This window comes from Grammomys surdaster, unplaced genomic scaffold, assembly GCF_004785775.1.
Source record: "Grammomys surdaster isolate TR1022 unplaced genomic scaffold, NIH_TR_1.0 67, whole genome shotgun sequence".
Lineage (NCBI taxonomy): Eukaryota > Metazoa > Chordata > Mammalia > Rodentia > Muridae > Grammomys > Grammomys surdaster.
Window position 1 is genome coordinate 825,148 of NW_021604569.1, and position 26,380 is coordinate 851,527.

A 26,380-nucleotide genomic window follows, 5' to 3' on the forward strand; every position below is an offset into this window, starting at 1 on the left:
ACTGTCAGGGTTACAGTCTGTCTGAAGAGAGGGTATAGAGGGACTGCTTCTGCTTCTGTGCACCTGAGAGGACTCTTCTAGCTGACAGACCAAGCTTTGCTTGTTGTGGAAACCTATTTATATAACATTTACCGCTTAGGGAAATGGAGAGACCTGATGGATTGTCCTTGGGCTAGGGTGGGTGTGTGTGTGTTTGTCTGTCAGACTTTTAATTTTACTCGCTTCATAAATTATTTTGTGGAGTAGAAATAGAGTAAAACAGTAATTTATTTGTTGATATATAACGTCATTCTGGATTTTTTTTCCTCTCTTTTAAAACAAGGAATATGTTTTGGCTCATACTGAAATGCCCACCACCCTGGAAGGAGCTGAAGCAGCCATTAAAAAGCAGGAGGACTTCATGACCACCATGGATGCCAACGAGGAGAAGATCAATGCTGTTGTGGAGACTGGCCGAAGACTTGTGAGCGACGGGAACATCAACTCCGACCGCATCCAGGAGAAGGTGGACTCTATTGATGACAGGTACAGCGTTTTGAATGTTGCAATTGAAATCCTATACCCTGGGACTGTTAAACTTCCAGCCATTAACCCAGAGTCCTCCGTAAGCTGCACTCTTGCAGAGTTGTCATGGTGACTCACCTGAGGGGACCTTGAAAGCCAGAGTTTTCCTAGGCCAGACCGTATTCTCCTTCATCCATGTGACACTCGTCAGGCACCTGTAGGAGAAAGGAAAGGAGGAAGGTGAGACTTGGCTTGTCCTGAGCACTGAAGAAAGCTGTGAAGAAACAGCATCTGCCCTTTGTTAGAAAACGGGCATAACTGATGGCTGTCGTAGTCTCCTCCTGCACGCCTCACGATGGTGGCATGGCTGATGCTGTCATTGGCTCCACCTGCACACCTACCATGATGGCATGGCTGATGCTGTCATAGGCTCCACCTGCACACCCCACAATGGTAGCATGGCTGATGCTGTTATAGGCTTACCCCACGATGATAGAAAAAGACATTTCCTCCTAGTCTAGGGCATTCTCCAAGATTGGATAGTTGGGCATCATCTCTTCTTCCTCCTCTCTCCTAAAAGCTTGTCTCCCTAGTTTTTAAAAGTGTGTATTGCATATTCTGTATCTGAGTCCTGCCCTGTACTGGCTAAAGTGAGATGCCTGAGCTGCACTAATGAGTCAGTTGTGAGCTGGTCATGTAGACAGCCATTAGCCTCTGTTGTAACCGTTCCCTTTTGCCTGCAGTCTGGATTGATTTAAGATCTTCTTTTGAGACTGATATCAGGGCTCTTCATCTGTCTTTATGCAGTTCAAAAGAGCTGCTTATTGCCACAGTCTGTTGCTTTCCACATCTCAAAGGGTCTCCTGGGAATCCGTCTTAAAATAAGACAGGTTACAGAGAGGAGTTGCCTGCCTTCTCAGATTTAGCAGTTCCAAGTTTCTTGCACTTAAGTTGGAGCTTGTGTATGTTCTAAGGGTAAGATACAATGTAACTTTTACTATAATTTTGTGTGTGTTGCTTTTAAAAACAAAAATTCTATCAAAATCTTAAGTGAATGTGAGAACCTCCGGCTCCTAATATTTAAGAACAAAAAGAATTCTTCTTTTCTAATGTCAAGTCTTGTTTTGTGAGTGTAGTATGCCTTGTTCCTCCACATGAGCTGTGGGTTCTGGTTCCCCTAAGGCAGAAGTGGCACTTAGAGGAGTGCATTTGGACAGATACACCACTGGCTTGCTACCTCCTGGGATTACGTATGTGTTCTACTGCTACAGCTGTATGGGGCTGTTGGAAGCTGGTGGCTCTGGAGACAGGTGGCTGCTGGACTTCAGGGCTTCCTTAGGATATCTTAGGGTTGTTTTTGTTTTTCAGGAAAGCATTTCCCTGTTTTTTGGGTTTTTTTGTTGTTGTTGTTGTTGTTATCCTGGAACTCGCTCTGTAGATGGGCCTCAAACTCGGAGATCTGCCTGCCTCTGCCTCCGAGTGCTAAGATTATCTCCGAGTCTACAGAACAAGTTCCGAGATAGCCAGGACTACACAGAGAAACCCTGTGTGGGGAAGGAGGCATGTAATACCACACCCAGCTAGGATTTCTCAGGTTTAAAAATGAAGTAGAAAGAACATTTTTTACTATTGCTAAAAAACAAAAAAATAGGAGGAGAGGGATCCTGTGTTGACTCTGCATCCATCTGTTTTCTTAACAGCTGACATAAACTGGATTCTAGTATCCCTTTATCCTGAAGCTAAAGGATTTATGTGGACAGATCTGGGAGTTCCAGGGTCTGTAGAGACGCAGGATACATGAATATCTAAAGCTTCAGGTCTATTTTCTTGCACAAAGGCACTTCCACAAAGACTTCTTGTGAAATGTAAATTAGAGTATGTGCGTGCTGAGAAAATGTGGGTGCAAGTGACATCAGAGCCCCAAAGCTTCCTTGAGAGTCTGAAAATGTGAAGGAGCCTCCTGCCCAGACACAGTACAGCATGGACCTCTATCCGACTTGATAGAAAAATCCCTCTGTTCTAGTCAGGGTCTCAATCACTGTGATAAAATAACGTGACCAAAAGCAACTTGGGGAGGAAATGGTTTCCTTTCAGCTTACAGCTTGTTGTCCATCTCCAGAGAAGTTGGGACAAGGAGTTAAAGCAGGAACTGGAGCTAAGCCGTAGAGGAGTGTTCCTTACTAATTTGCTCCTCTTGGCTTCTCAGTCTGCTTTCCTGTAGCACCCAGGAACACCAGCCCAGGGGTGTCACTGCCCATACTGAGCTGGTAGACCCTCCCACATCACATCAGTCATCAATCAAGAATGTGTGCCACAAGCTTGCCCACAAGTCAGTCTGATAGGGCGTTTATCTCAATTAATGTTATCTCTTTCCAAAGGACTTAGCAGCCTGTGTTAAGTTAACATAAAAACTAGCCAGCCCACTTGACACCCTTTGAACGTGACACACAAACACATCACTTGTTAAGCCATACCCTCTCTTTCTTGTGGTCTTTAAAATGCCATGCTAATGTTAACATGACAGTATAAAACAGTATTACATCAAAAGTCCCACAGTCTTTAAAAATTCAAATAGTATTGAGATTACAGCGTGCACCACCTTGCCATTTTGTGTTGCTAAGGAGTAAATGGGATGTCTTGCATACTAGGTAGGCAGCAGCTGGCCTACACCTCCAGCCTGTATTCTTGATCTTTAACCCTGTCTTCCACTTTAGCCCTCCACGTCACATGCTCAGTGTAGCCAGGCTTTCTTGCAATGGTTGTGTTTGTGCAGACTTGTTGGTGTTTACCCCCGAGCAGCAGCCCTCATGTTGGTAGCCCTTTGCTGGGCTTCACTCTGCTGGTCCAGATTCTGGAGACTTGAGCTGCCCTGTCAAGAGCAGAACTGAGTAAGCATGTGACCCCATAGGTCTGAACTTTCTCATTCATGGTGTTTGGTGTGATGACTTCCCAAGATAGGAACTTATCAGAAAATACTTAAAGATAGTCAAGCTGGGTGTGGTAGTACATACTTTTAATTCTAGCACTCAGAAGACAGAGACAGGCCTTTGTTAGTTTAATGCCAGCCTGGTCTTAAAAAAAAAAAAAAAGAAAAGAAAACTGCATGATTTATTTTTATTGTTTATTTATTTCAGTATTATTAACTAATAGGCCACCTCTCTGGCCCAAGAATTATATATTATGTATATTTTTTTAACCTTGCTTGAGTTTCTAGAGAAATAAGTTTCAGATTCTTTCACATTCTCAGTAACAGGGTCTTGTGCACAGTGCACACACTCAGATCTTCTCTTCTAGAATTAGATTCATTTAAATGTATGCAGCGACTGTAATTATCCTGTTGTATGTTTGACAGGCATTTAGGTCTTCCTTGCACCTACTGTGGCTTACCCATTTGTAGGATGCTAAAATGTCTCCTGCCTCTGTCAAATACTTACGGACTGTAAGCAAACACTTCTCAGTACACACAGAAACCCAGGGAAGAAATCAACTTGTAACTCTACACCTAATTATTTTTTTAAATTATTTAATTCTTTTGACAGACACAGGAAGAATCGAGAAGCAGCCAGTGAACTTTTGATGAGGTTAAAGGATAACCGTGATCTACAGAAATTCCTGCAAGATTGTCAAGAGGTAAGTTCCTCTTCAGTCCTCCCCTGTGGCTTCCCATAGTAGCCAGCCTGCAGTGGAGAAAAGTAATTGAATTGTGAAATCAGAGAAGCTTGTAGTCTTAGGTATCTGTGGTTATGGGATAGGGCACCACATGGTCCATTGTGGAGTAGGGCTATACTTAAATTAGCTACATGTGGTTGTTTCATTTTAAGTTAAAATTCAGAACATACTTCTCGAAAACAACTGCTGGCTACCATGTTGGGCACACACAGACAGACTTTCCATCATTTCAAAGAACTCTACTGAGCAGTGACATCCAGAAATACCCTGAAAAGCATTTAACTCTTTGAAATAAGGCACATTTAAACACCGTGGAAGGAAACAACTTACTAAATACTGAAACTGTCTCTGTATATTAAAACCAGAGATAAAGATGCTGGTGGTAAGAGCACTGGCTTGCTCTTCAGAGGATTCAGGTTCAGCTACACTCACAGCTGCCTGAAATTCCAGTTGCAGGGGAAGATGACCCCTTCCTTGATTTCTGCATGCGCTGCCAGCACATGCTACATAGCTGTACATGTAGAGAAAACACTTATAAACATATAATGAAAGTAGATGAATCTTTTTAGAAAAACAGAAAACTTAAAACTATGATTCTTCTGAAGACCTTAAAAAAAAAAGTCTAGGCCAAGTGGGATTCTGCATGTCAAAGACCAAGTCTTAACATTCACTATTAATCTCATGATTCCCCGTCTGATAAATGCATGTACAAACTTTGAAAACTAAAGTTAACCAGGAAAATGTAGTCCCTCTGCACGCTAGCTGGGGAAAAGCATGTAGCAAACTCCATATGTGTGAATTTATGAACACACATTTCCCCGTCTGCCAGGGAACTACAGTGGAACTCAGCCCTCTATAGTTTATTAGAATAAATTCCCTTAGACCCCCAAAATGGGATAAGGAACATCCACAAGAGATACCGTCTGCAGAGACTGAGTGTGTTCTGACCTGACCTCTGTGATGCCCAAAATAATCACCTTTAGATCTGCAGTGTTGTGCTGTACTTCATGATCTTTTATCTGTAGGATGATATGTTGAGCAAAGAGCATATTGGTTTATAAGTATAATTTTTTATGTAGTGCTTTCTCCTTTGTTTAAAAAAAAAAAAGTCTTATCTGTGTGTTATGAATAGTGAAAATATGTGTATGTCCCTGACACTTTCGGTCAACAAATATATTCTATTTTAGGAGACCTCTCTGTGCACTATACAGAGAGATTTTTATCATTTGGTTTTCTTTTTCATCTCTTTTCTTAGATTGGACAACAGCCTTAGTATGTCACATTTTAGCCACTTGGATTGCTGGGAAATAGTTAAATTCTTTTAAAGTGGAAAATATACTATTTTTATTTTTATTTTTTGACCAATCAATGGACTTCCATTACAAAGGATTTGCTTTGAACTTTGCCCCTGCTGGTTCTCCTTCATGATGAATAGCACAAGAAAGATGGAGCTAGTACCTAGAGTTTTTATCCAGTCTTGAAGTCAGCAGTTCTCTTGTGACCTGCTTTGCCCTCCTTGACACTTTATAAAGAACAGACCCATTGCTGTTGAAGCAAATATATGGGGAAGCCTGTCCTAGCAGGTCCAGGGTATTAACAAAAAGCTTTGGAAGCACAGATACTATGAAGGCTTCTTTGGTCTCCTGTGCCATTGTAGACTTTGAGATGTGAAACCATGAAGATATTCAGGTGCAGATTCACAGTGAGCAGCAGCGACAGTAAGTTCACTGTCAGCCACCCAAGTGAGGTTAGATGGTCCCTAAAGACACTTGTAATCAAACTGTGTGTGACTCTATTGTATATCTCTGGCCTGACCACTTGCAGGCTAGCAGGAACAAGCAGGGGCTGACTTGGGTTAAAAGCCTGAAAGAGATATGGTTTGGCCAACTCCCATTTCCGGCCTCTTATAATTCACTTTAGTCTGTGTGGCTTTCAAGAATTCATTTTCTAGTATATATGGTTTGTCTCAGGGTCAAGTGCTGTGAAGTATTCTTAGTCTGAATGGAAGGTTCCTTAGAGGGCTAGAGGCTACAGAAAAACAGGTGAAGGTGATTTAGAATCTACAGCGATGAAGAATGAGTGGTAGTGTTGCACTAACTCCACGATGAACAAGTTATGTTCTTTGACATTCCCACACATCACCCAGTAGATAAATGAATGGGTTTGTGTGTTTGGTTCTTGGTTTTTTGAGACAGGGTTTCTCTGTGTAGCCCTGGCTGTTCTGGAACTCACTCTGTAGCCCAAGGAGGCCTCAAATTCAAGGAGATCCACCTGCCTTTGCCTTCCGAGCACTGAAACTAGAAGCATGCATCACCACTACTGTGCAGGTTGTTTTAAAAAGTATAGTTGCCAGATGAATTAAATGACAGTCATGGTTAGCTTACTATAACTGTCACAGATATCTGGGAAGGAAACAGCTTGTGTTTTCAACTAGTTAGAGCAAAACTACAAACACAGGCATTTTAGGGAAAGCTGGTCAAGAGTGCTGTTGAGTTTAAAAGCCGCTTGGGAGTTTTTATTTTTCTGGGTTTAATGTTAGGTCCACCATTTGTATCAAACTTGGCTACCAGATGGGTCAGAGATGCAAAGCAAAATATTTGCCTGTCTGTTGATATGGAAACTGTAACATATCACAAATGTAATCCTTTTTGGGTAGGAGTAGAAAGTTAAGTCTGTGATGATGGCTTCTAAAATCTTCTTACTGTTCTACCCTAGCTGTCCCTCTGGATCAATGAAAAGATGCTCACAGCTCAGGACATGTCCTATGATGAAGCCAGAAACCTGCATAGCAAATGGTTAAAGCATCAAGCATTTATGGCAGAACTTGCATCCAACAAAGAATGGCTTGACAAAATTGAGAAGGTAGGTCAAACTATTTGGTGAGACCTTTCCCTCACCCTCCTTTCCACATTGTGACCTTGGTAAGGAGGAAGACATAAAAACTTAGAGAAGAGGGAGGAGAGGAAATGAATTCCTTTTCTTTTTGTTTTTTAAATTTTTATTGGATATTTTATTTAAGCACTCACCTTGGTCTTCCTTCTTCTTGAGCTTCATGTGGTCTGTGAGTTGTATCTTGAATATTCTGAGATTTGGGGCTTATATCCAATTATCAGTGAGTGCATACCATGTGTGTTCTTTTGTGACTGGGTTGCCTCGCTCAGAATGAGATTTTCTAGTTCCATCCATTTGCCTGCTAATTTTCAAGTTACTGTTTTACAGGAGCCTGATATAGCTGTCTCCTGAGAGGCTCTGCCAGAGTATGACAAATACAGAGGCAGATGCTCACAGCCAACCATAGGACTGAGCACGGGGTCTCCAGTGGAGGAGTTAGAGAAAGGACTGAATTCCTTTTCCTTGAGGGTAGAGTCCTATGTCATCATTTACAAAAGTTACACAGCCAGTAGCAATCCCCTGCTTCCACTTACAGTTTCTGATGTCTGTCCCACAGTGGGCAGAAAGCAGACACCCAGACATGTGGCTTGGTTTTTCTTTTAGTGACTACCAGGTGATCAGTCACTACGGGTGGACCATGCCCCTCCCTTCCTCATGGCCACGGCCATAAACCTGTGTTGTTCTATGGGTAGCTTTATCAGATAGGATTACATAAATTTTAAAATGCTGTATGTTTTAATTGTTGTGTCAGGGTCGGGGGTAGTATATAACTAATGTATACCAGGCACTAACTATCGCTGTCCACTCCGACCCGCGGAAAGAAACGGCGACACACGGAGTTCTTCTTCCCAATGCAGTTTATTCAGGAACCCTTACATTCTTCAAAAAGCCCCCAGCCTCTCCTCCACCGCCCTTAAATCCCTCTGCCTTCTCCAATCAGAGCCTGCCATGTTGGTGCATGTGATAGGACAGTGGGTATGGTAAGATCTGACGCTGCCCTACGTAGCAGATGGCCTGATTATGCATAGCAGTGATCCTGCGCAATATTGCCTGTGGGCGTGGCTTCTTCAGGAAGTCAGGTGTTAGCCTCAGGTGCCATTTTGGAATGGCTGCCACACCCGCTTCCTACAGTTCCCCCTTTTATTTAATTTTGGCAGAGAGTATGCCTGTCTTAGGTTGTCCCTTGTGACACTGCTCCTTACCTATCATCGGGAGTCAAACAGCTCTGGTTTGGTCCCTGTCTTAGGTTGGTAACACGTCCAAGGAGTCTTACCCGTCTCTGACTACTTCTCTAGCATGCCGAGCCACACTTGAGGAGATTGTCCTATCTCCACGGCTGCAAACGCCTGCACTATCAAGGCCCGTTCTCTGCTGTGTTGCTTTCTCCTTTTGCACATACACCAACAGGCAAGGCCATTGATCAGTAATAGGCACAGGGCTAAAACTCCCAAACCCGCCCATTCCTTAAGGTGGGACATTGCTTGATGTATCCATTCAGTCAGTCCGGAGGCCAGGGAGACATCCACTCTAATTGAATTAATATGAACAATCGACTTGAGAAGTTCTCTCATCTTCTTACCCAATTCCACAGACCAATTTCCTGAAAGATACTTGGAAATTTCCTTAGAAAGATTAGCAGCAAGACTTACAGTTTGATATGAAATAGAAGTAACACACAAGCCAGAATATTTCCATTGGCAACCTAATTGGGTCATCTCTATGTCAAAATCCCTCCTTGGCCCAAATAATGTCATAGCTGAAGGAGCTTCCACAGGCCAAGGAACATAACGAGGCATTTGGGCAACCATAGCAAAGGAAAATATAGAAACATTCCAACATACAGCATAAAAGCAAGTACTATTATCACAACTCAAAAAACTACCATTATAACTACCATTATATACAAAAAACACAAAGGGGGGCCACATGCATACCGGCGTGGGTAAAAAGGAAACATCTTGTCCTGGGCTTAATAACTTTAGGTTGCAATATATGGAGAAAAGGTAAAAGCATTCTTCATAGCCCAAGTGACTCACTCATCTTGTCTATAGGATCTCAAGATCTATGTGCCGAACTTCAGGATTTTGTTTCTTTAACTCTTTCTCAAGTCTGTCTACTTCATCTCTAGAGTATTAATAATGTTTTCTCCATGTTTAAGCGTAAAGGCTTCTAATTGTTCAGGAGTTTTCACTTCTTGAATTTCCTGCATCATTTGGTCAAAATCTTGCTTTTCCAAATATGATCTTGTAACAACTCGTTCATCTAAATCAACTTCTGCCTTAAATCTGACTTTGCCTAATCTCAGGTCTGTGGCTTTGACATTATGGATTGCCCTTACTGATGGGTCGCTCGCTCTCCAGGAGTGTACTCGGATCACGACTTTCTATGACATACTTGTAAAATGTTGTGCCCTTGGCCTGGGTGCTCCTACAAAGTTCATTTATGGCAACAAGAAGTGTTGCTCCATCAAACACCAAAGATCCTGCTAAAATATAATATGCCCATAGAAGGGATTCCATTGGTTGAGGATGAAGCAATCCCATGACTCCATGATACCAAGAGAGTCCTGCACCCATCATGAAAATACCAATACCACTAATCAATGAAGAAATATAGTGCATATTTGAAAAGCCATAGGGGTGAGAAGAATCTGGTGTCTGAACAGACTTGCTGATGTCTGGTGCTAGCAAACCCTGGTTACAAGTATCAGATAATGTGTGTATAGCTTCTGAGAACATACTTGCTGAACCCAATCTAGGCAAGAAATTTAAAGAAGCAGTTTAAGCCATTAATACAAATAGCAGCCATCACCACTTTTCCTGGTTCCTTAAGAAACATTTGGAAACATTGAGCTCTAAGCTCCTTCCAAGCTTCTGGGCGCCACTTTGTAACGGCAGTTTCTTTTGTAATGGCCGTCAGGTTCTGTTACTTTGTAATCTTTTGTAACGGCAGTCAGATTCTGTTACTTTGTAAAGGTGGGGGCTGGTTCTGCTGCTCCGGTCTGCAGGTCAGGGTCTAGCAAGAAAGAGAAACTGGGGATGAAGGGGAAGAAAAAAGGGGCAAGAGACGCAGAAGATAGATACAAGACAGAGTCCAGTGGAGTCTCTTCAAGTCTCTTCTTTATTCTCCTCACTCTTTCACTCTTATATTCCTCACTTCCCTCTTCAGAACTATCTCCATTTTCAGACTTTTGCGATCACTCTTCTTTTAACTGCACTAGTGTATTGCTACCCTTTTCTAGCTCCTTGATGCGACTTGTCCCAACGCTGGGAACCTTATAGTCTCTGAACCGAGAACTTTCCCTTGTCCCACTTACCTGGGAACTTTCTCTTGTCCCACTTACCTGGGAAATTTCCAACTAGCTGCCCTGACTGCGATGAGTTCTGAAGTCCCCTTAAGGGCCACCACTTGTCTCTGTCCACTCCAACCCGCGGAAAGAAACAGCGACACACGGAGTTCTTCTTCCCAATGCAGTTTATTCAGGAACCCTTACATTCTTCAAAAAGCCCCTGAGCCTCTCCTCCACCGCCCTAAAATCCTTCTGCCTTCTCCAGTCAGAGCCTGCCATGTTGGTGCATGTGATAGGACAGTGGGTATGGCAAGATCTGACGCTGCCCTACGTAGCAGATGGCCTGATTATGCATAGCAGTGATCCTGCGCAATATTGCCTGTGGGCGTGGCTTCTTCAGGGGCCTATGAGAAAGTCAGGTGTTAGCCTCAGGCGCCATTTTGGAATGGCTGCCACACCCACTTCCTACAACTAGCTATGTTAATCCTTGCAGTGCGTATTCACATATCTGTGCAGTGTGTGTTTCTTACGCTCCTGTCCCTTCACTGTCAGACTCCTAAGAATTAAAATTGTGTTACATATGGCCTTTATAGCGTGAAGTTGTAAGTTATTAACAGTAAATTGCCCCAGATGAAATTGTTAGAGCATGCAACACTTAATTGCTTACATCGCCCGAAAGGGTAGCATGTGTACACAGGACCACTGTTTATTTCCCTGAGCGGTAACTTCCTGGGTGAATGTAGGGAGTGGGGATGCGAGTGGGTCAATCACAGATCAAATGTCTCAGAGTTTGAGGTTTGTTTTTTCACAGTGACATTTATTTTCTTGCAAACTATTTATTTTTAACCTCATTGGTTTGTGTTCTCCAGGAAGGAATGCAGCTTATTTCAGAAAAGCCAGAAACAGAAGCCGTGGTGAAGGAGAAACTCACTGGTTTACATAAAATGTGGGAAGTCCTGGAGTCCACAACGCAGACCAAGGCCCAGCGGCTCTTTGATGCAAACAAGGCGGAACTTTTCACACAGAGCTGTGCAGATCTTGACAAATGGCTGCACGGCCTGGAGAGCCAGATTCAGTCTGACGACTATGGCAAGGACCTTACCAGCGTCAACATTCTGCTGAAAAAGCAACAGGCAAGTGGGCAAGACAGTATTCTATCTGGGCTCTGCCACTTCATGGCTTTCCTCTTCCTCCTTACAGATCAAGAGTCTTTGCCTTTCCTCTTCCATGGGAAGGGATTTTACACCAGAGAAGTGCTTGACCTTCCAGCAGTAGACTTTTTCAGAGTCAGTTGGAAAGACTATAATTAGTAAAACTGTTGTCTGTGAACAAGAATATTTTCTTTTAACATCTAGTTAATGTTTTTTTTGTTGTTTTTTTTGTTTTTTTTCGAGACAGGGTTTCTCCGTGTAGCTCTGGCTGTCCTGGAACTCACTCTGTAGACCAGGTTGGCCTCAAACTCAGAGATCCACCTGCCTCTGCCTCCCAAGTGCTGGGATTAAAGGCGTGCACCACCATCGCCCGGCTCTTCTTTCCATTCTTAAATAGGTGATGGTTGAACTGAAATGTTTGCTCTCTACTCTGAATTACTATCTACTTGGTAGATGGTAAAGGAAATAAACATTTTTTATATTATGACAGGTGATTCTGAGGGCAGGTGAATTTACCAGAATTAATGAGAAAACAGTTGTATTAAAAGTATATCATCAGATAGGGGCTGGAGAGCTGGCTCAACAGTTAAAAGCACTCACTGACTACTCTTTCAGAGGTTCTGAGTTCAATTCCGAATAACTACATAGTGGCTCACAACCATCTGTAATTCAGTCTAATGCCCTCTTCTGGGATGTCTGAAGACAGTGTATTCATATAAATAAACTAAGTAAATCTTTAGAAAAAATATTATGTCATCAGGAACTGAGAGATGGTTCAGCTGTGAAGAGCAACAGCTGCTCTTCTAGAGCCTACCTTCATTTCCCCACACCCATCCACAGCTGTTGGTGACTCCAGTTTCAGGGGACCCAGCCCCTTCTGGCCTCCACATACACTTGGCACACGACATACACATGGATATCAGTGGTATAGTTTGAGGAGATGGCTCAGTCAGTAAAGTTGTCTTCCTTGTAAACTAAGGATGCGCTTGTAATCTCAGTGCTAGGGAGGCAGAGACAGACCGTGTAGTCCAGCCTAATTAATCAGCTCCAGGCCAGTGAGACCTTGCTCAAAAGAAGGTGGGTGGCATTCCTAAGAAGATCACTGGTACTTATCTGCTGGTCTCCATATGTGATATACAGAGCCAGCCACACAGTCACAAACATGCACACACACCCTTTTAGATTTTGGTGGTTTGGTTTGGTTTGGTTTGGTTTTTGAGACAGGATCTATAGTTCTAGCTTGTCCTGAAACAGTGCAGATATGGGTGTAGGCCAGAGTGGCCTCAAACTCAGAGATTGACCTGCCTCTTCAACTACCGCTTCTAGCTACACTATTTCCTTTTAAAGGTAGTAGTGGTCCACTTTTCCACTGGCTCCTTCCTAACTTGGCAGTATTTTATAATTCCTAAGCCTGGCAGTTTTAATTAGAGCTAATCACTGCCGAAACAGTCTTGGCTGAATGCTGAACCTGGTTTTTTTTTTTTTCATCCAAAAGGACGTTGACCTTTTTGCTACAAGGTTGGCTACTTTGCTCTTGGAGTTACTGTACATTAATAGCATTAATTAATAGACAGGTGGTGGTTAGTTGCAGCTGCTGCCTCTTCCTGGAAGGTTACAGTTAGCCTCAGACGCCAGTTCCAGGGTTTGTGACCCGCTGTGCTGTGCTGTGCTGTGCTGTGCTGTGCTGTGCTGTGCTGTGTGGTGATGTGGGTGTGATAGCCTCACCTCAGTGAGCCTCAGTGAACACTTTGGTTTCCACTTTTGCCTGTTTCCTTCAGTGAGTGGCTATTGTGTTCCCTCATTATCTAGCATTATTCTAGTCAGATCTGTGGTTGAAGAAATGAAGATACTATTTTTCACCAGAAAGAACTGGACACTCAAAAGTGTTCCCTTTTCTGATAGAGAAACTGACTTCTTTGTAGTCATAAATAACTTTTGTCTCCCTGTCTTTCTTTTCCCTGAGTTCCTGATTAAAGTTTAATGTTACTTCAAGCTTTCAAGTCCCCAGAGACCGGCTGCTTTAGATGTCAGCTGGTGAGCCACAGTCCTCACTGGCCTCTCTGCTGTATAAGTATGTGTTCCTCAGTTCAGCCTTCCATCTTAGCCAGTGCCCAAAACAGTTCCAAATGGAGTCTCCGTTTCCTCTGGCTCTAATGCACACTTGCTCTCTTAGATGCTGGAGAATCAGATGGAAGTGCGGAAGAAGGAGATCGAGGAACTGCAGAGCCAAGCTCAGGCACTGAGTCAGGAGGGGAAGAGCACAGATGAGGTGGACAGCAAACGCATCACTGTGCAGACCAAGTTCATGGAGCTTCTGGAGCCCTTGAATGAGAGGAAGCACAATCTGTTAGCTTCCAAGGAGATCCACCAGTTCAACAGGGATGTAGAGGATGAGATTGTGAGTAGCCCTTGGAGTGTCCTGAAGTGGACGGTTGCGTTTCTGTTGTGTTACCTCGGACCCTGTCATTGACATGAGTCCTCACAGCCTGCCTTTCATGTTGTGAAACTCTCTGTCCCCTCACACACACACATGCAAATGCATTCTCTTCTTTCTGGAGTTCTAAAGACACTCCAGGATTTTAATGCCACTAGAATCGGACTTAAACTAACCACAGGGCTCACAGAGTGTTCAACACCAAGGATGGAGTAAGTCTGAAGACTAACCCCTGCCTCGTGTCCAAAAGTATATCCTGGTCCCTCTGAAGGATGGCTAGACCTTCCTGCCCAGACTCCCTTTGTCTCCCTTGTGCTCTTACTTGACCTTATCTTTGTTCTTCACATGGTCCTGACCACTTCTTATTCTCTATTTTTCTAGCTGTGGGTTGGTGAGAGGATGCCTTTGGCAACTTCCACAGATCATGGCCATAACCTTCAAACTGTGCAGCTGTTAATAAAGAAAAACCAGGTAAGCGTTTCTGCCAAGGCTAGCTGTGCCTGGTGACCAACCATCATAATGCATACGAAGTGAGAGGTTTTCCAAGGTTTGTGAGTTCTGCTTAGTACCAACATTTCAAAATAAGGACCAGGCCATGGCTCTTTAGCAAATTGTTTTTGCCTTTTCTGCACAGACCCTCCAGAAAGAAATTCAGGGACACCAGCCTCGTATTGATGACATCTTTGAGAGGAGTCAGAACATCATCACAGATAGCAGCAGCCTCAATGCTGAGGCTATCAGGCAGAGGCTCGCTGACTTGAAGCAGCTATGGGGCCTGCTCATCGAGGAAACTGAGAAACGCCATCGACGGCTCGAGGAGGCACACAAGGCCCAGCAGTACTACTTTGATGCAGCTGAAGCAGAGGCGTGGATGAGTGAACAGGAACTGTACATGATGTCTGAGGAAAAGGCTAAGGTGAGACATGCTTCCCAACTCCCAGGAGAGGAAGCAGCAGGAGATGTGCCTCAGAAGAGTGCCCTACTCCAATCCTAGCTACATAGTGTCTTTATTCCACCTGCTGCCTGTAGGTGCTGAAAAGTAAAGAAAGACATCAACAGTCTGGCTGCTGTCTCCCTTGAAATAAAGCCTACGTATGTAACACACATGCAGGCCTGGAACTTAATATATGGCCCAGACTGGCATCCAACTCATGATTCTCTTGCCTTAGGCTGCCTACTAGGATTACAAGTAGATTGTACTGTCTAGCTAAGAAAGAGAGACAGACAGACAGACAGACAGACAGACAGACAGAGAAAGAGAGAGAGAGAGAGAGAGAGAGAGAGAAGGAGAGAAGGAGAGAAGGAAAGAGAAAGACGTTATATATGTTTGTATATAAATTTTATATAAATATATATCTTTAAATATTTACATACATAAAGTGTATGTGTGTATGTACACACACACACACTTTTTGCTTGTTTGAGGTGGCTTCACTAATGTAGCCCTGGCTGGGCTGGCCTTGGCCTCCCAATTACTAGGATTACAGGCATGTCCTACCATGCCTTCTAGAATCATTCATAAAATTGCACAGGCTCTCCAACATACAAAATGGTTTGAAGACCATTAAAGGTACTTTAAGGCTATGTTGTGGTACAGATACATAACAAACTGAGGTTCTTAGCTGGGTTGATAGACTCACCAAGCTCCCCTCCACCTTACAGCGGCCTTGGTCATAGTACATGCTCCCCTTTGCAGAGGCCTCTGTTAGTCCCTGCTAATGCACTCGGCTGTGTCTGTGTTCGTGGTTATATCATACTTGTGTTGTTTTGGTTTGTTTCTTTCCGATGTCCTTCCTCTTGTCCCACCCCACAGTGTAGTTAATTTATCAGCCCAGGCATAGTATCTGGCTGTGGTTTTGATGGTCTCTTTGTTTGCAGGATGAGCAGAGTGCTGTCTCCATGTTGAAAAAGCACCAGATTTTGGAACAAGCTGTTGAGGACTATGCAGAGACAGTACACCAGCTCTCCAAGACTAGCCGGGCGCTGGTGGCTGATAGCCATCCCGAAAGGTAAGTGATACTTTGAGCACAAGGCCACCCAGGCTCCCTCAGTGAGGTGACACCACTCATCATACAGTAGTAGAGCAGGTCACTGACCTGAGAGCTTAGGTAGCTGGGAAAGTAAGGTCATTACTCGGAAGTTGCTCTGAGTAACAGTTATTTCATATTAACTATCTCATGTTGGCCAAGACCCAGTTGAAAGATCACAAGTGTCATAAGTCGTAAGCATATTTGGCTAACAGAAGTAATGGAGGCACATACTTGAGTTGAAAAAGTCATCTAGTCCAAGTGTGGTGGCGCACGCCTTTAATCTCAGCACTTGGGAGACAGAGGCAGGTGGATTTCTGAGTTTAAGTCCACCGTGGTTTACATAGCCAGTTATAGGCTAGACACGATTATATAATGAGGCCCTGTCTAAAAAAGACCAAAAAAAGACCAAGAAAAGTAAAAAAACCTGTCAGTTTGGGAAAGTAGTGAATGAAGAGGACTAAGACAAGACTGCCTCAGCTTGTGAAGTAAAATGGGTTTCACAAAACCAAGATTTTAGCACTCCCTAAGTCCTGTGCAGTGATTATCCAGAGAACAAGGAAGGCATGAGAATGTAGGCTCTCTGGTCCCCAGGCTGAGGTAACTGGGAGAGAAGAGCTCCTGTCAGGCTTTCTTGGGGGCCACCTTTTAGGACTTGGGAAGGAAAGGAATTGGTTTGAGTGTTTATCCAATGAAAGACAGGCTGGGAAAGGTAAGGTCAGTGAGTCTGTTGGTACATGAGGAGGTCCTAAAGGTGTTCATAACTAGATTCCCAGAAAGAATTGGCCGCAGCACAGCCTGCTCCCTCTCCTATCAATGAGATGTTATTCTGGTGACAAATTCAAAGATTCAATCTCCTAGCTACACTGAGGAAACAGGAGCAGACAGAGCCAGCTCTGCTAGCAAGGAAGGGCCACAGCCCAGCAAGCAATAGCAGCACAGGCCAGAGAAGAGCCCTAGTGGACAGCCTGTGCCTTCTGGCAATGGAAGATGGTTCCAGTATTTTCCATTAACTTCTAGCAGCGTGGGGGGGTGTGGGGGGGAGAACAATCAGAGTGGCCTTTGCCTTAATAATTTGGTTTCTCTATTCACTCTTTATCATTTGAAATGGAGGCTATTCAGAGTTTTGTTTTTTAGACAAAATAGGTTTTAAACAGAAGCTTCTTTGGGGAAATTTTGGTGTAACGCTTATATTATCCTCACTCTGTTGTGTGTCTTCAGAAGAAGGCATTGAGGTCCCTTCCTCACTGCTGGTTCCTTTTCAGTGAGCGTATTAGCATGCGGCAGTCAAAGGTCGACAAGCTGTATGCCGGCCTGAAGGACCTTGCTGAGGAGAGGAGAGGAAAACTTGATGAGAGGCACAGGCTGTTTCAGCTCAACAGGGAGGTCGATGACCTGGAACAGTGGATCGCTGAGAGGGAGGTGGTCGCAGGCTCCCATGAGTTGGGACAGGACTATGAGCATGTCACGGCAAGTACTTTGGGAAAGTGGGCGACGGTGTGGAAGGCGTCGGCATGCCTAGGCTGTGAGGTCATGGGTGTGGCTTCAGCTTGGTGCTTTTGTTGGGTGACTTTGTCATGGGCTGGCATTCCTCGACACAGGCAGACAACATAGGTGCTGCAGTACAGATCTGTGGTTCTCAGGCCTCGAGTTTCAACTTGAGCCTCCTACTTGGCAGTTTCTTTCCAGCAGCACTCATGTAATGGGGTGTAAAAGCTCTACAGTGGTCTCACTGATTTCTCTGTGTGCATCCCATTTCAGATGTTACAGGAACGGTTCCGAGAATTTGCACGAGACACAGGAAACATTGGGCAGGAGCGTGTGGACGCAGTTAATGGCATGGCAGATGACCTCATCAACTCTGGACATTCGGATGCTGCCACCATTGCTGAGTGGAAAGATGGTCTCAACGAAGCCTGGGCTGACCTCCTAGAGCTCATTGACACGAGAACACAAATTCTTGCTGCCTCGTATGAACTTCATAAGTTTTACCATGATGCCAAGGAGATCTTTGGCCGCATCCAAGACAAACACAAGAAACTCCCTGAGGAGCTTGGAAGAGATCAGAACACCGTGGAGACTTTACAGAGAATGCACACCACCTTTGAGCATGACATCCAAGCTCTGGGCACTCAGGTAGGTGGAGCTGCCCAGGGCAAGGGTGTCTCCTTAGAGAGTATCTATGTACATCTTGAGCCTCTCTCTAGCTATTGGCTCCTCAGAATGTACCTGAAGTGATACTCAAATTAAACACGTGTATACACACATGCACACACATGCACACCCCACCCAGGAAAGCTTTGTAGTCTATGCAGTTCTGAATTTGTCACACTTGCAGATAATGTTAAATGAGCACACTGGTGTTTAATGAAGCAGATGCACAGGTAAGGCCTCAGTACACGTTACTGTTGTGCTAAGTGACCCTCAGGATCACTGTGAGAACAGTACCTCAGTGTCTTCTGCCAGCCATCCCAAAGGGGAAATCTATACGTTTTCATTTAACACTGCAGGTTTATTTTTCTGCATTGATTGCTCTTATTAATTCTTTGTGTTAGCATAGGAAGTGAGAAATCTCATGTCATTTTGATAAATGTCTTTATATTTTTTGCCACCATTCCCCTGTCCGCCACTGCTCATCCCATGTTCCCTCTCGCCACTTCCCTCCCTTTTCTCAGGTGGTCCCAGCTTCTGCCTAGTAGAGATTCAACCCTCACAGTTTGACATACCTGATCTTCTAGTGCCAGCACTCTGTCAAGTGGCTTAGCACTAAAGCAGTTTTGAGGATGTTGAGAGAACAGTGGAACAGTGAGATCCGATAGTGTGTTCCGTCTCTCCTTTTTTTGCCTTTTCATCTCTAGTTTCCTCATTAGTCTTAGTTCTTCCAGTTGAAAAATGGTCCCCTCTTCCCTCCAAATTAGTGTTCCCAATTTGGAGAGGAAGCCAATTTTGGCTAATTTTTTTAATCCTGAGGTGGTCAGGAGTTCTGTTCTTGCTTATTGAGAGCAAATGGTCTGTACTGAGTCAGCGGAAGGCTAGATGGAGTATATTCTTTACTTTGTGGCTGTGTGGTCTCCATTGGATATGAGTGCAGTCTTAGGATAAAGAACCAATGGGAAAATGAGTGGGCAGAGGCTATATTCTAATAAATACTTAGCCCCTCTCCCAAGAAAAAAGGCCTAGACTTGGTCCAGGCGGGCTCAGGTGAGTATCACCTCACTATGCTTCAGTACTCAGGACTTCGGCTGTAGAGGGCCCCTCTTGCCTCCTGGTGTTTTTAACTGCCCTCTAGAGTCTTGATTCTCGCATTCTCTGTGGCCATGAGTTAATTTACCTCTCTGTGCCTGGTTTTCCTGCTGCTTTGAGGATTGAGATGACCCTTGTAAAACGGTTAGATCTGTGAATGTATCCCTCTTACTGTTTTTAACAAATGCCAAAGGGTGCTTTTGAGAAGTCTGGAGACAATTAAGAACTAGGTCCTTCTCCATTTACTTTTAAAACTATAGGATGCTTCAGAGAGAGAGAGAGAGTCATTCCCTGTTTTTTCATTAAATACTTTTGCCTCATGAGACTGTTGAGGCTTAGTACCCACAGCCAAGAAACCAGCCCCTCAAGTCTGTTGGATTCCACCTCCCTCACCATATCACTGTAAAGCAATAAAATGTGTGGCCTTCCTGCAGGCCCTGACCCACCGGTATCCATACAGAGCAGGAGCAGTCTTGGGTGGCCATGGTGGTCCTTCGCTCTTCTTGTGTGAGCGTTCATTGTGCTAGCTGCTCCCATCTTCTCACTGAGAAACCCTATAATTAAGTAGCCAGAGGCACAAGAAATGATAACTTGGAAGACAAGGAAATTGATTTTCATGTAATTTCCTACAATTTGCTCGTGGTAATCTGATTTACATACCTTAAGTGTAATTCAGAATTAGAGACTATTTCCCCAAGAACCACAGAACATGGAAATCAAGTCCCCATGGAAACCAAATCCCATGATTTTTCTGTGTATGTTTTTAGAAACTCCGTGGTCTTGCCACTGCTTAAAGTCCTTTTGTACAATTAAGGGTCAAATAATTCACCTTCTCCCAAATCATAGCATTGGGTGGCCCCATCTCATTGTCCCTGGAAGAGCCTCATCTGGCATTTCTCCAAATAATCTCCCTTACAGTCCTGAAAGGCTTATCCAGGACTGTAGACTTTGGTCACATAGTTTATCAGCAGATGATGTCAGACACGAGTCCTGATGTGTAGCACTGCTGATGGGGAAGTGTCTCATGCACAACACAGTGAACATGGACAAGGATAAGGTAGTGGGTGAAGCGGTGCACACATTTAGTCCTTACACTCGGGAGGCAGAGGCAGATGGACCTCTGAGTTTGAGGCCAGCCTGCTTACATAGTGAGTTCCAGGACAGCCAGGGCTAGATAGTGAGACCCTGTCTCAAAAAAAAAAAGGAGGAAGAAGAGGAAGAAAAGAATATAAAATAGCCACTGGTTTCTCCTATAATGACAAACCTCTATCATTACCTAAAGTGATAGCCTGTTTTTCACTCTTTGACACAGAAAGTAGTGTTCAGCATACTGTCTGTACTTTTAAAACAATATTTGGTATGCTGTTGGGGCATGTATGACTCTGTGGGTCAAATGACAGCTCTGTAGTGGTCTCCTTCTACCATTGTGTGTTCCAGTGTTCACCTGGCATCATCAGGCTTATGTGTCAAGTGCCTTTACCTATCTGTCAGCCCACCCACTCCCACTTATTTTTAAAAGTTAGTCTGTCCTGGAATTCACTGTACAGTTGAGGATGACCTTGAACTCCTGATCCTCCTCCCTCTGCCTTGCAAATTTGGGGACTATAGGTGTGTGCCAGCACACCCAGCCAGTCAAGCTATTTCTTCTCTTGGAATATATCTAGATGTGACCATACTCAGGTCTGTCTGCACATCCCAGGCTACGGGACTTCTCTGTGTTCCTGTAGCATTTTATGTCTTTCATTGTTTGAACAGAACTTAATAATGGAATTCAGTTGGTTTGAGGTTTTGTGACTTGGCTCTTCCCAGTGAAACAAGAGCTGTTAAGAGGCACAGACCCAGCAACCTACAGCTCCTTCCCATTGCTGTTTATGGTGAAACAGTAGGGAAGGAAGGAAGGGGTGATGGTGTCAAGGCCACAGTAGTGAAACCTAGCTCTTCTCCCCTGTGGCTTTGCAGGTGAGGCAGCTGCAGGAGGATGCAGCCCGCCTCCAGGCAGCCTACGCAGGGGACAAGGCTGACGACATCCAGAAGCGTGAGAACGAGGTCCTGGAAGCCTGGAAGTCCCTGCTGGATGCTTGTGAGGGTCGCAGGGTGCGGCTAGTAGACACAGGAGACAAGTTCCGCTTCTTCAGCATGGTTCGTGACCTCATGCTCTGGATGGAAGATGTCATCCGGCAGATCGAGGCCCAGGAGAAACCACGGTAAGGCTCCCTCCCTGCCTCAAAGGTGTGGTGTTGAGAAAAGAGCTCCACTACCTCTGTTTTGCCACACATGCTGCCGTGGAACAAAGAGCCTTGGTAGTGTTCCTTTCCTCTGGGTTCTCACTCCCACACCCCCATGCTGCACACTCACCTGCACCTTCCCAACCAGGCTTTTTGGAGTTATTTTTCTCTCTCTTTGTTGTATTAAAGTCTCTGTTTCCATGTACATCACAGCGGTAATGTTCCCCCTTGACATTTGTGTCCAGCGTCTGGAACTGAAATGGTCGGTGTCTTCCCTTTAGTTTGGTTTCTTTCAAAGCAGTGAAGATGTTAGTATATGAGTAGAGGCGTCAGCTTCCTGAGTGCTTCTCTCCACAGCTGGACGTCAGCTGTTCCATCAGCCTGTCCTGTCAGGCTGGTCTTTGTTGGAACTGCCTTTGTGCCTTCTTGAAGGAGTGTCTGCCTGCATTGCATTTAAGGGTAAAGATATAAACATAAATCCAGTGGTTTTCTTGTATGCACTTGATGAAGCCTTTCTTTGAGCATTACGGAGTTAGCTGGTCCTGAGTTTTAGTGACTCGGCCTGAGTTTGGGCTGCAAATCAGCCCTAAAAAAGACAAATTAGGCTGTCAGTTTCCTTCAAATTATGAGTTTTAAAATCTACATGTTTATTTGAAAAGCTTCGTCTCTCAAAGGAGATGTTACTTTCTTATAGGGATGTGTCATCTGTTGAACTGTTAATGAATAATCATCAAGGTATCAAAGCTGAAATCGATGCTCGCAATGACAGCTTTACAGCTTGCATTGAACTTGGGAAATCCCTGCTGGCAAGGAAACACTATGCTTCTGAGGAGGTAGGATGCTGCTTTGCTTTGGAACCTGACATGAACTCAGCCAGTGTTAGCACGTAAAATGATTTTATTTTGTCTTTGAAGTCTCCCACAGTTCACAGGGATTGGTTCCAGGACCTCTGTGAACACTAGAATCCATGGATGGTTAGATACAGTATGTAAAATGGCATAAGATTTATTCATAACTTTAGAACATCTCTGGACCCCGAGTAATACCTAACACAGGGTAAATCATTGTTGTACTATAGTAAGGAATGACAAAAGCCATGTCCACATGTTCGGTGTAGTTGCAGCTTTTCTAATATTTTCCTTCTTTGTAGTTGTGTGCTTGAGTACAGGGCCTACAATACACGTGCAAGTGAGTGCACTTCTTTGCATCATTTTGAAGCTTATTCTGTCTGCCTAGAATAACTGTTAAATAAAACTGTAGACCCAAACCCAGTAATTGTTTGGCCAGAGATAATTTTTGAGGGTTCCAGGTATAAAACAGCCTGTGAACTCCTCAGTGGGATGGCTCTGGCTGTCACTTAACGCTGTTGCCTTTGGCCTCATTGGTGGATGGCTGCAGCCCTGGTCAGGACGGTGGCACTGATGTCCCTTTTGTAGCATTCTTCACAGGAGTGGACGTCTCTTAGAAAAGCCAAGGCTTTGTCAGTATTACTGTCCTTCTCTTCATAGACGTTACTGTTTCAGGGAGCCCCAGAGTCTAGTGGGGCAGCACGCTGTTTGCTACCTCCTCAGCACAGGCAGCTTTGGATAGAACTCCCACCTCTTCTGAGAAACTAGCTGTGCTCTTCTCTCCACTCTTAAGACAGGAAATAATACATTAAAGCTGATACTTAGCAGCTTAGGGGAAATACATTTTCTTGTACAAAGTGCTCATCCGGGACAGACAAAAGGTTGCGATATTTTAATTAAGGTCCTTGTTTTTGTGCAGATCAAGGAAAAGTTACTGCAGTTGACGGAGAAAAGAAAAGAAATGATTGACAAGTGGGAAGACCGGTGGGAGTGGTTAAGACTGAGTAAGGACATACTTTATTTCTTTTATGTTCTTCCTATGGATCCATGGAAAGTATACAAATTGATATTTCTGCTTTAATCAATGTTGTATTATTACTTAATGATTTCAAATTTTAAGTGTTTCTTTCTCAGTGTATTCACACTGAGTACTGTTTTTAGGAAGTTATTGGGGCTGACTAAAGAGATGGCTCAGCAGTTAGGAGCACTTCCTGCTCTCCCAGAGGACCTGAGTTTGGTTCCCAGCAACCATGTCAGAGGCCACACCCTGTACATCTCCAGCTCCAGAGCATCTTAACATCTCCAGCTTCTGTGTGCACCTAGACTCAGATGAACACACACACAATAGAAGTTGTACAGGGTGTGGTGGCAGATGAATACACACACACACACACACACACACACAATAGAAGTGTGCAGGGTGTGGTGGCAGATGAATACACATACAATAGAAGCGTGCAGGGTGTGGTGGCAGATGAATACACACACACACAATAGAAGCGTGCAGGGTGTGGTGGCAGATGAATACACACACACAAAATAGAAGTGTGCAGGATGTGGTGGCAGATGAATACACACACACACAATAGAAGTGTGCAGGGTGTGGTGGTACACACCTTGAATTACTCTCCCCCCTCCTTTCTTTTCTTTACCTCTCTCTACTTCCTCTATCTCCCTCTCTCTCCCTCCTCCTACCCCTTTCTCCCTTCCTCTCTCCCCTTCCCTCTCTACCTCTCCTTCTCTTTTCCTCCCTCTCCCCTCTTTCCCCACTCATCCCTTTCTCCACCTTCCTCTCTCTTTCTCTTCCTCTCCCTCTCCCTTTCCTCTCTGTGTAACCCCAGTTAACTTAAAACTATGAGCCCTCACTGGATTTAAAATGTACAGTATTAAGAATAGCACCTCATTTAAAAAAAAAAAAAAGAAAGAAAGAAAGAAAATAGCACCTCATGGTTGATTTGAACATTAAAACTAGTTCAATTCAAACTTTTTTTAAAACTCTATTCTAACATACCGTGTTGATGCTTGAGGGTCTTGTCTTGTTTTCTAACCCCATTCCTATATGTTGTAGACTCTTAGTAAAAACTGAAGTTGTGTAGAAAACCCAGTTGAGCCCAGAGCCCTCTGATGTTCTATTTGGGGCCATTCTGTTATTGAGGATTTCATTTGCAGGTGTTGAGAACTCTGGGACAGTTTCATTCTGTGTAGCAAAACCTATGTCATACCTGCTGTGAACTAGATACCAGGCTACAGTCTGGGTGTACAGTGATGATTTGCCTGCTGCCTGCCTTGAAGAATTGACAGTTCCCTAGCTTCTTGTTAATTGATACGATGTGGCGTCCATCATAATGTCAAAATGAGATGGCTAGCCTATTCCTGGCCCAGTGATACAGCTCACAGCAGGTTCTAATCTGACTGACAGGCACTGCTGAATGAGATGCTATGAATGTGCACTGGCAGTCAGCTAAGCCAGGTTCTAATCCACTTCCTCATAACTACATTGGGAGGAGAAATTTCCTCACATGGAGGACAAGACCCTGTCTTCCCCCTTCATTAGTATTCCTCCTCTCTCAATCCCCCAAGAGAAAACTGGATTTCAACCTAACACAAACTGCTGTGTGAATTCCTGCATAGTCTGGCATGTATAGGTTGTGTGTCCTGTAAGGGCTCTGAGATCTGATCTCTTAGAATTAGGGCCATATGACCAGAGTAAATTTTAGGCCTGTTTAGTCCCCCTGAGAGCCACTGTCCACATATGGCTCTTGGAAAATAAAAATCATCTTAAATTTTTGTACTATGTGCTTACTTATAAAATTTAACTTAAATTCATATTTGGTAGACAGAAAAGTGTTGTGTTAAAATTGTATTTTTTTTAATATATTAGGTTAAGTCAAAATCCAATTAAAGCAATTTACCCCTATTCTTACAACATTCTTACCTGTGTGGCTCACTGTGTTTACATTTGATGGCATTTGGTAGCATAGATGATAAGGTGGCGATGCTTAGGGCAGAGCCATCGTGTGGCCCTGTGACGGACACTCACTCTTCCCTGTGCAGTTTTGGAGGTCCATCAGTTCTCAAGGGACGCCAGTGTGGCAGAGGCTTGGCTGCTCGGACAGGAACCGTACCTATCCAGCCGTGAAATTGGACAGAGTGTAGATGAAGTGGAGAAGCTTATTAAGCGCCATGAGGCATTTGAAAAGTCTGCAGCGACCTGGGATGAGAGATTCTCTGCCCTGGAAAGGCTGACAACAGTAAGTGTCCGAGAGATGTCCTGTTTGTGTGAATTCCGGGAATCAAATGGGCATCAGATCATATCTCGATCTTGGACTACTATTAAGTGCTCTCCATTCCAGACAGTCTCTGCCAGCCACAGCTCTACTGTAGGGCTTGAGCACTGGCTCTTCTTCTCCTTCTGGTCGTCTATGCTCATAGAACATGGATGCTTGCCACCGGTGCTTCTGGGGAGTGACTATGTGTCAAAACAGAATTCTTTTACAATATATGTGTTGCTTATGGAATGGATTCATTTCAGGAAGACTATTCTGTGGCTTTAATTTCTTTTCCCTGTTTCTCTGCTACAATACAGATGGCTTCCTTGAATGTTTTTGTGGGTCCATGGTGGGTTTTTATTGAGACTTCATGGAAAGTCTGGTTTAAAACCCCAGCAACTTTTCCCTCTCAACAAAGTTAAGAAGATACAGAGTTAATTTTGAATTCTCTATTCCCAGAGGGAAGTGAACCATCCAAAGGAGTCTTCCAGCTAGGGTAGACAGCCCTCCATTCCCTGCAGTTTTAGATTGTAGCTACAGTGCTCATGGACATAACGCCATTATACTTGGAGTGTTGACCTTCGAGGTTGTCCAGCATGAACCATTATAGAAAAAGTCTCCTGGGTTTCTCAAACTTTCTTCAAAAGCAGCAAAGGCCTTAGCCCTGATAAACAGCAGCTTATTCTCCTGTAGTTGGAGCTACTGGAAGTGCGCAGACAGCAAGAGGAAGAAGAAAGAAAGAGGCGGCCGCCATCTCCAGAGCCAAGCACGAAGGTCTCAGAGGAGGCCGAGTCCCAGCAATGGTGAGGCACTGGAAGCACAGGAGGCT

General features: G+C 44.1%; 1 protein-coding gene across 3 annotated transcripts in view; it reads left to right on the forward strand.

Moving 5' to 3' along the window:
• The window catches only part of Sptbn1 (spectrin beta, non-erythrocytic 1), a 123,756-nt gene that overhangs the window by 87,253 nt on the left and 10,123 nt on the right, over nt 1–26,380 (forward strand). For all 3 annotated transcript variants that reach the window (XM_028777985.1, XM_028778002.1, XM_028777993.1), the window contains exons 16-30: nt 323–525; nt 4,044–4,134; nt 6,889–7,035; nt 11,224–11,487; nt 13,679–13,903; nt 14,321–14,410; nt 14,574–14,855; nt 15,818–15,948; nt 17,232–17,436; nt 17,728–18,102; nt 21,169–21,413; nt 22,129–22,267; nt 23,202–23,286; nt 25,337–25,533; nt 26,245–26,354. In XM_028777985.1, coding sequence (XP_028633818.1) covers nt 323–525; nt 4,044–4,134; nt 6,889–7,035; nt 11,224–11,487; nt 13,679–13,903; nt 14,321–14,410; nt 14,574–14,855; nt 15,818–15,948; nt 17,232–17,436; nt 17,728–18,102; nt 21,169–21,413; nt 22,129–22,267; nt 23,202–23,286; nt 25,337–25,533; nt 26,245–26,354 — 2,789 coding nt within the window. The remainder of the gene's footprint in view (nt 1–322; nt 526–4,043; nt 4,135–6,888; nt 7,036–11,223; nt 11,488–13,678; nt 13,904–14,320; nt 14,411–14,573; nt 14,856–15,817; nt 15,949–17,231; nt 17,437–17,727; nt 18,103–21,168; nt 21,414–22,128; nt 22,268–23,201; nt 23,287–25,336; nt 25,534–26,244; nt 26,355–26,380) is intronic.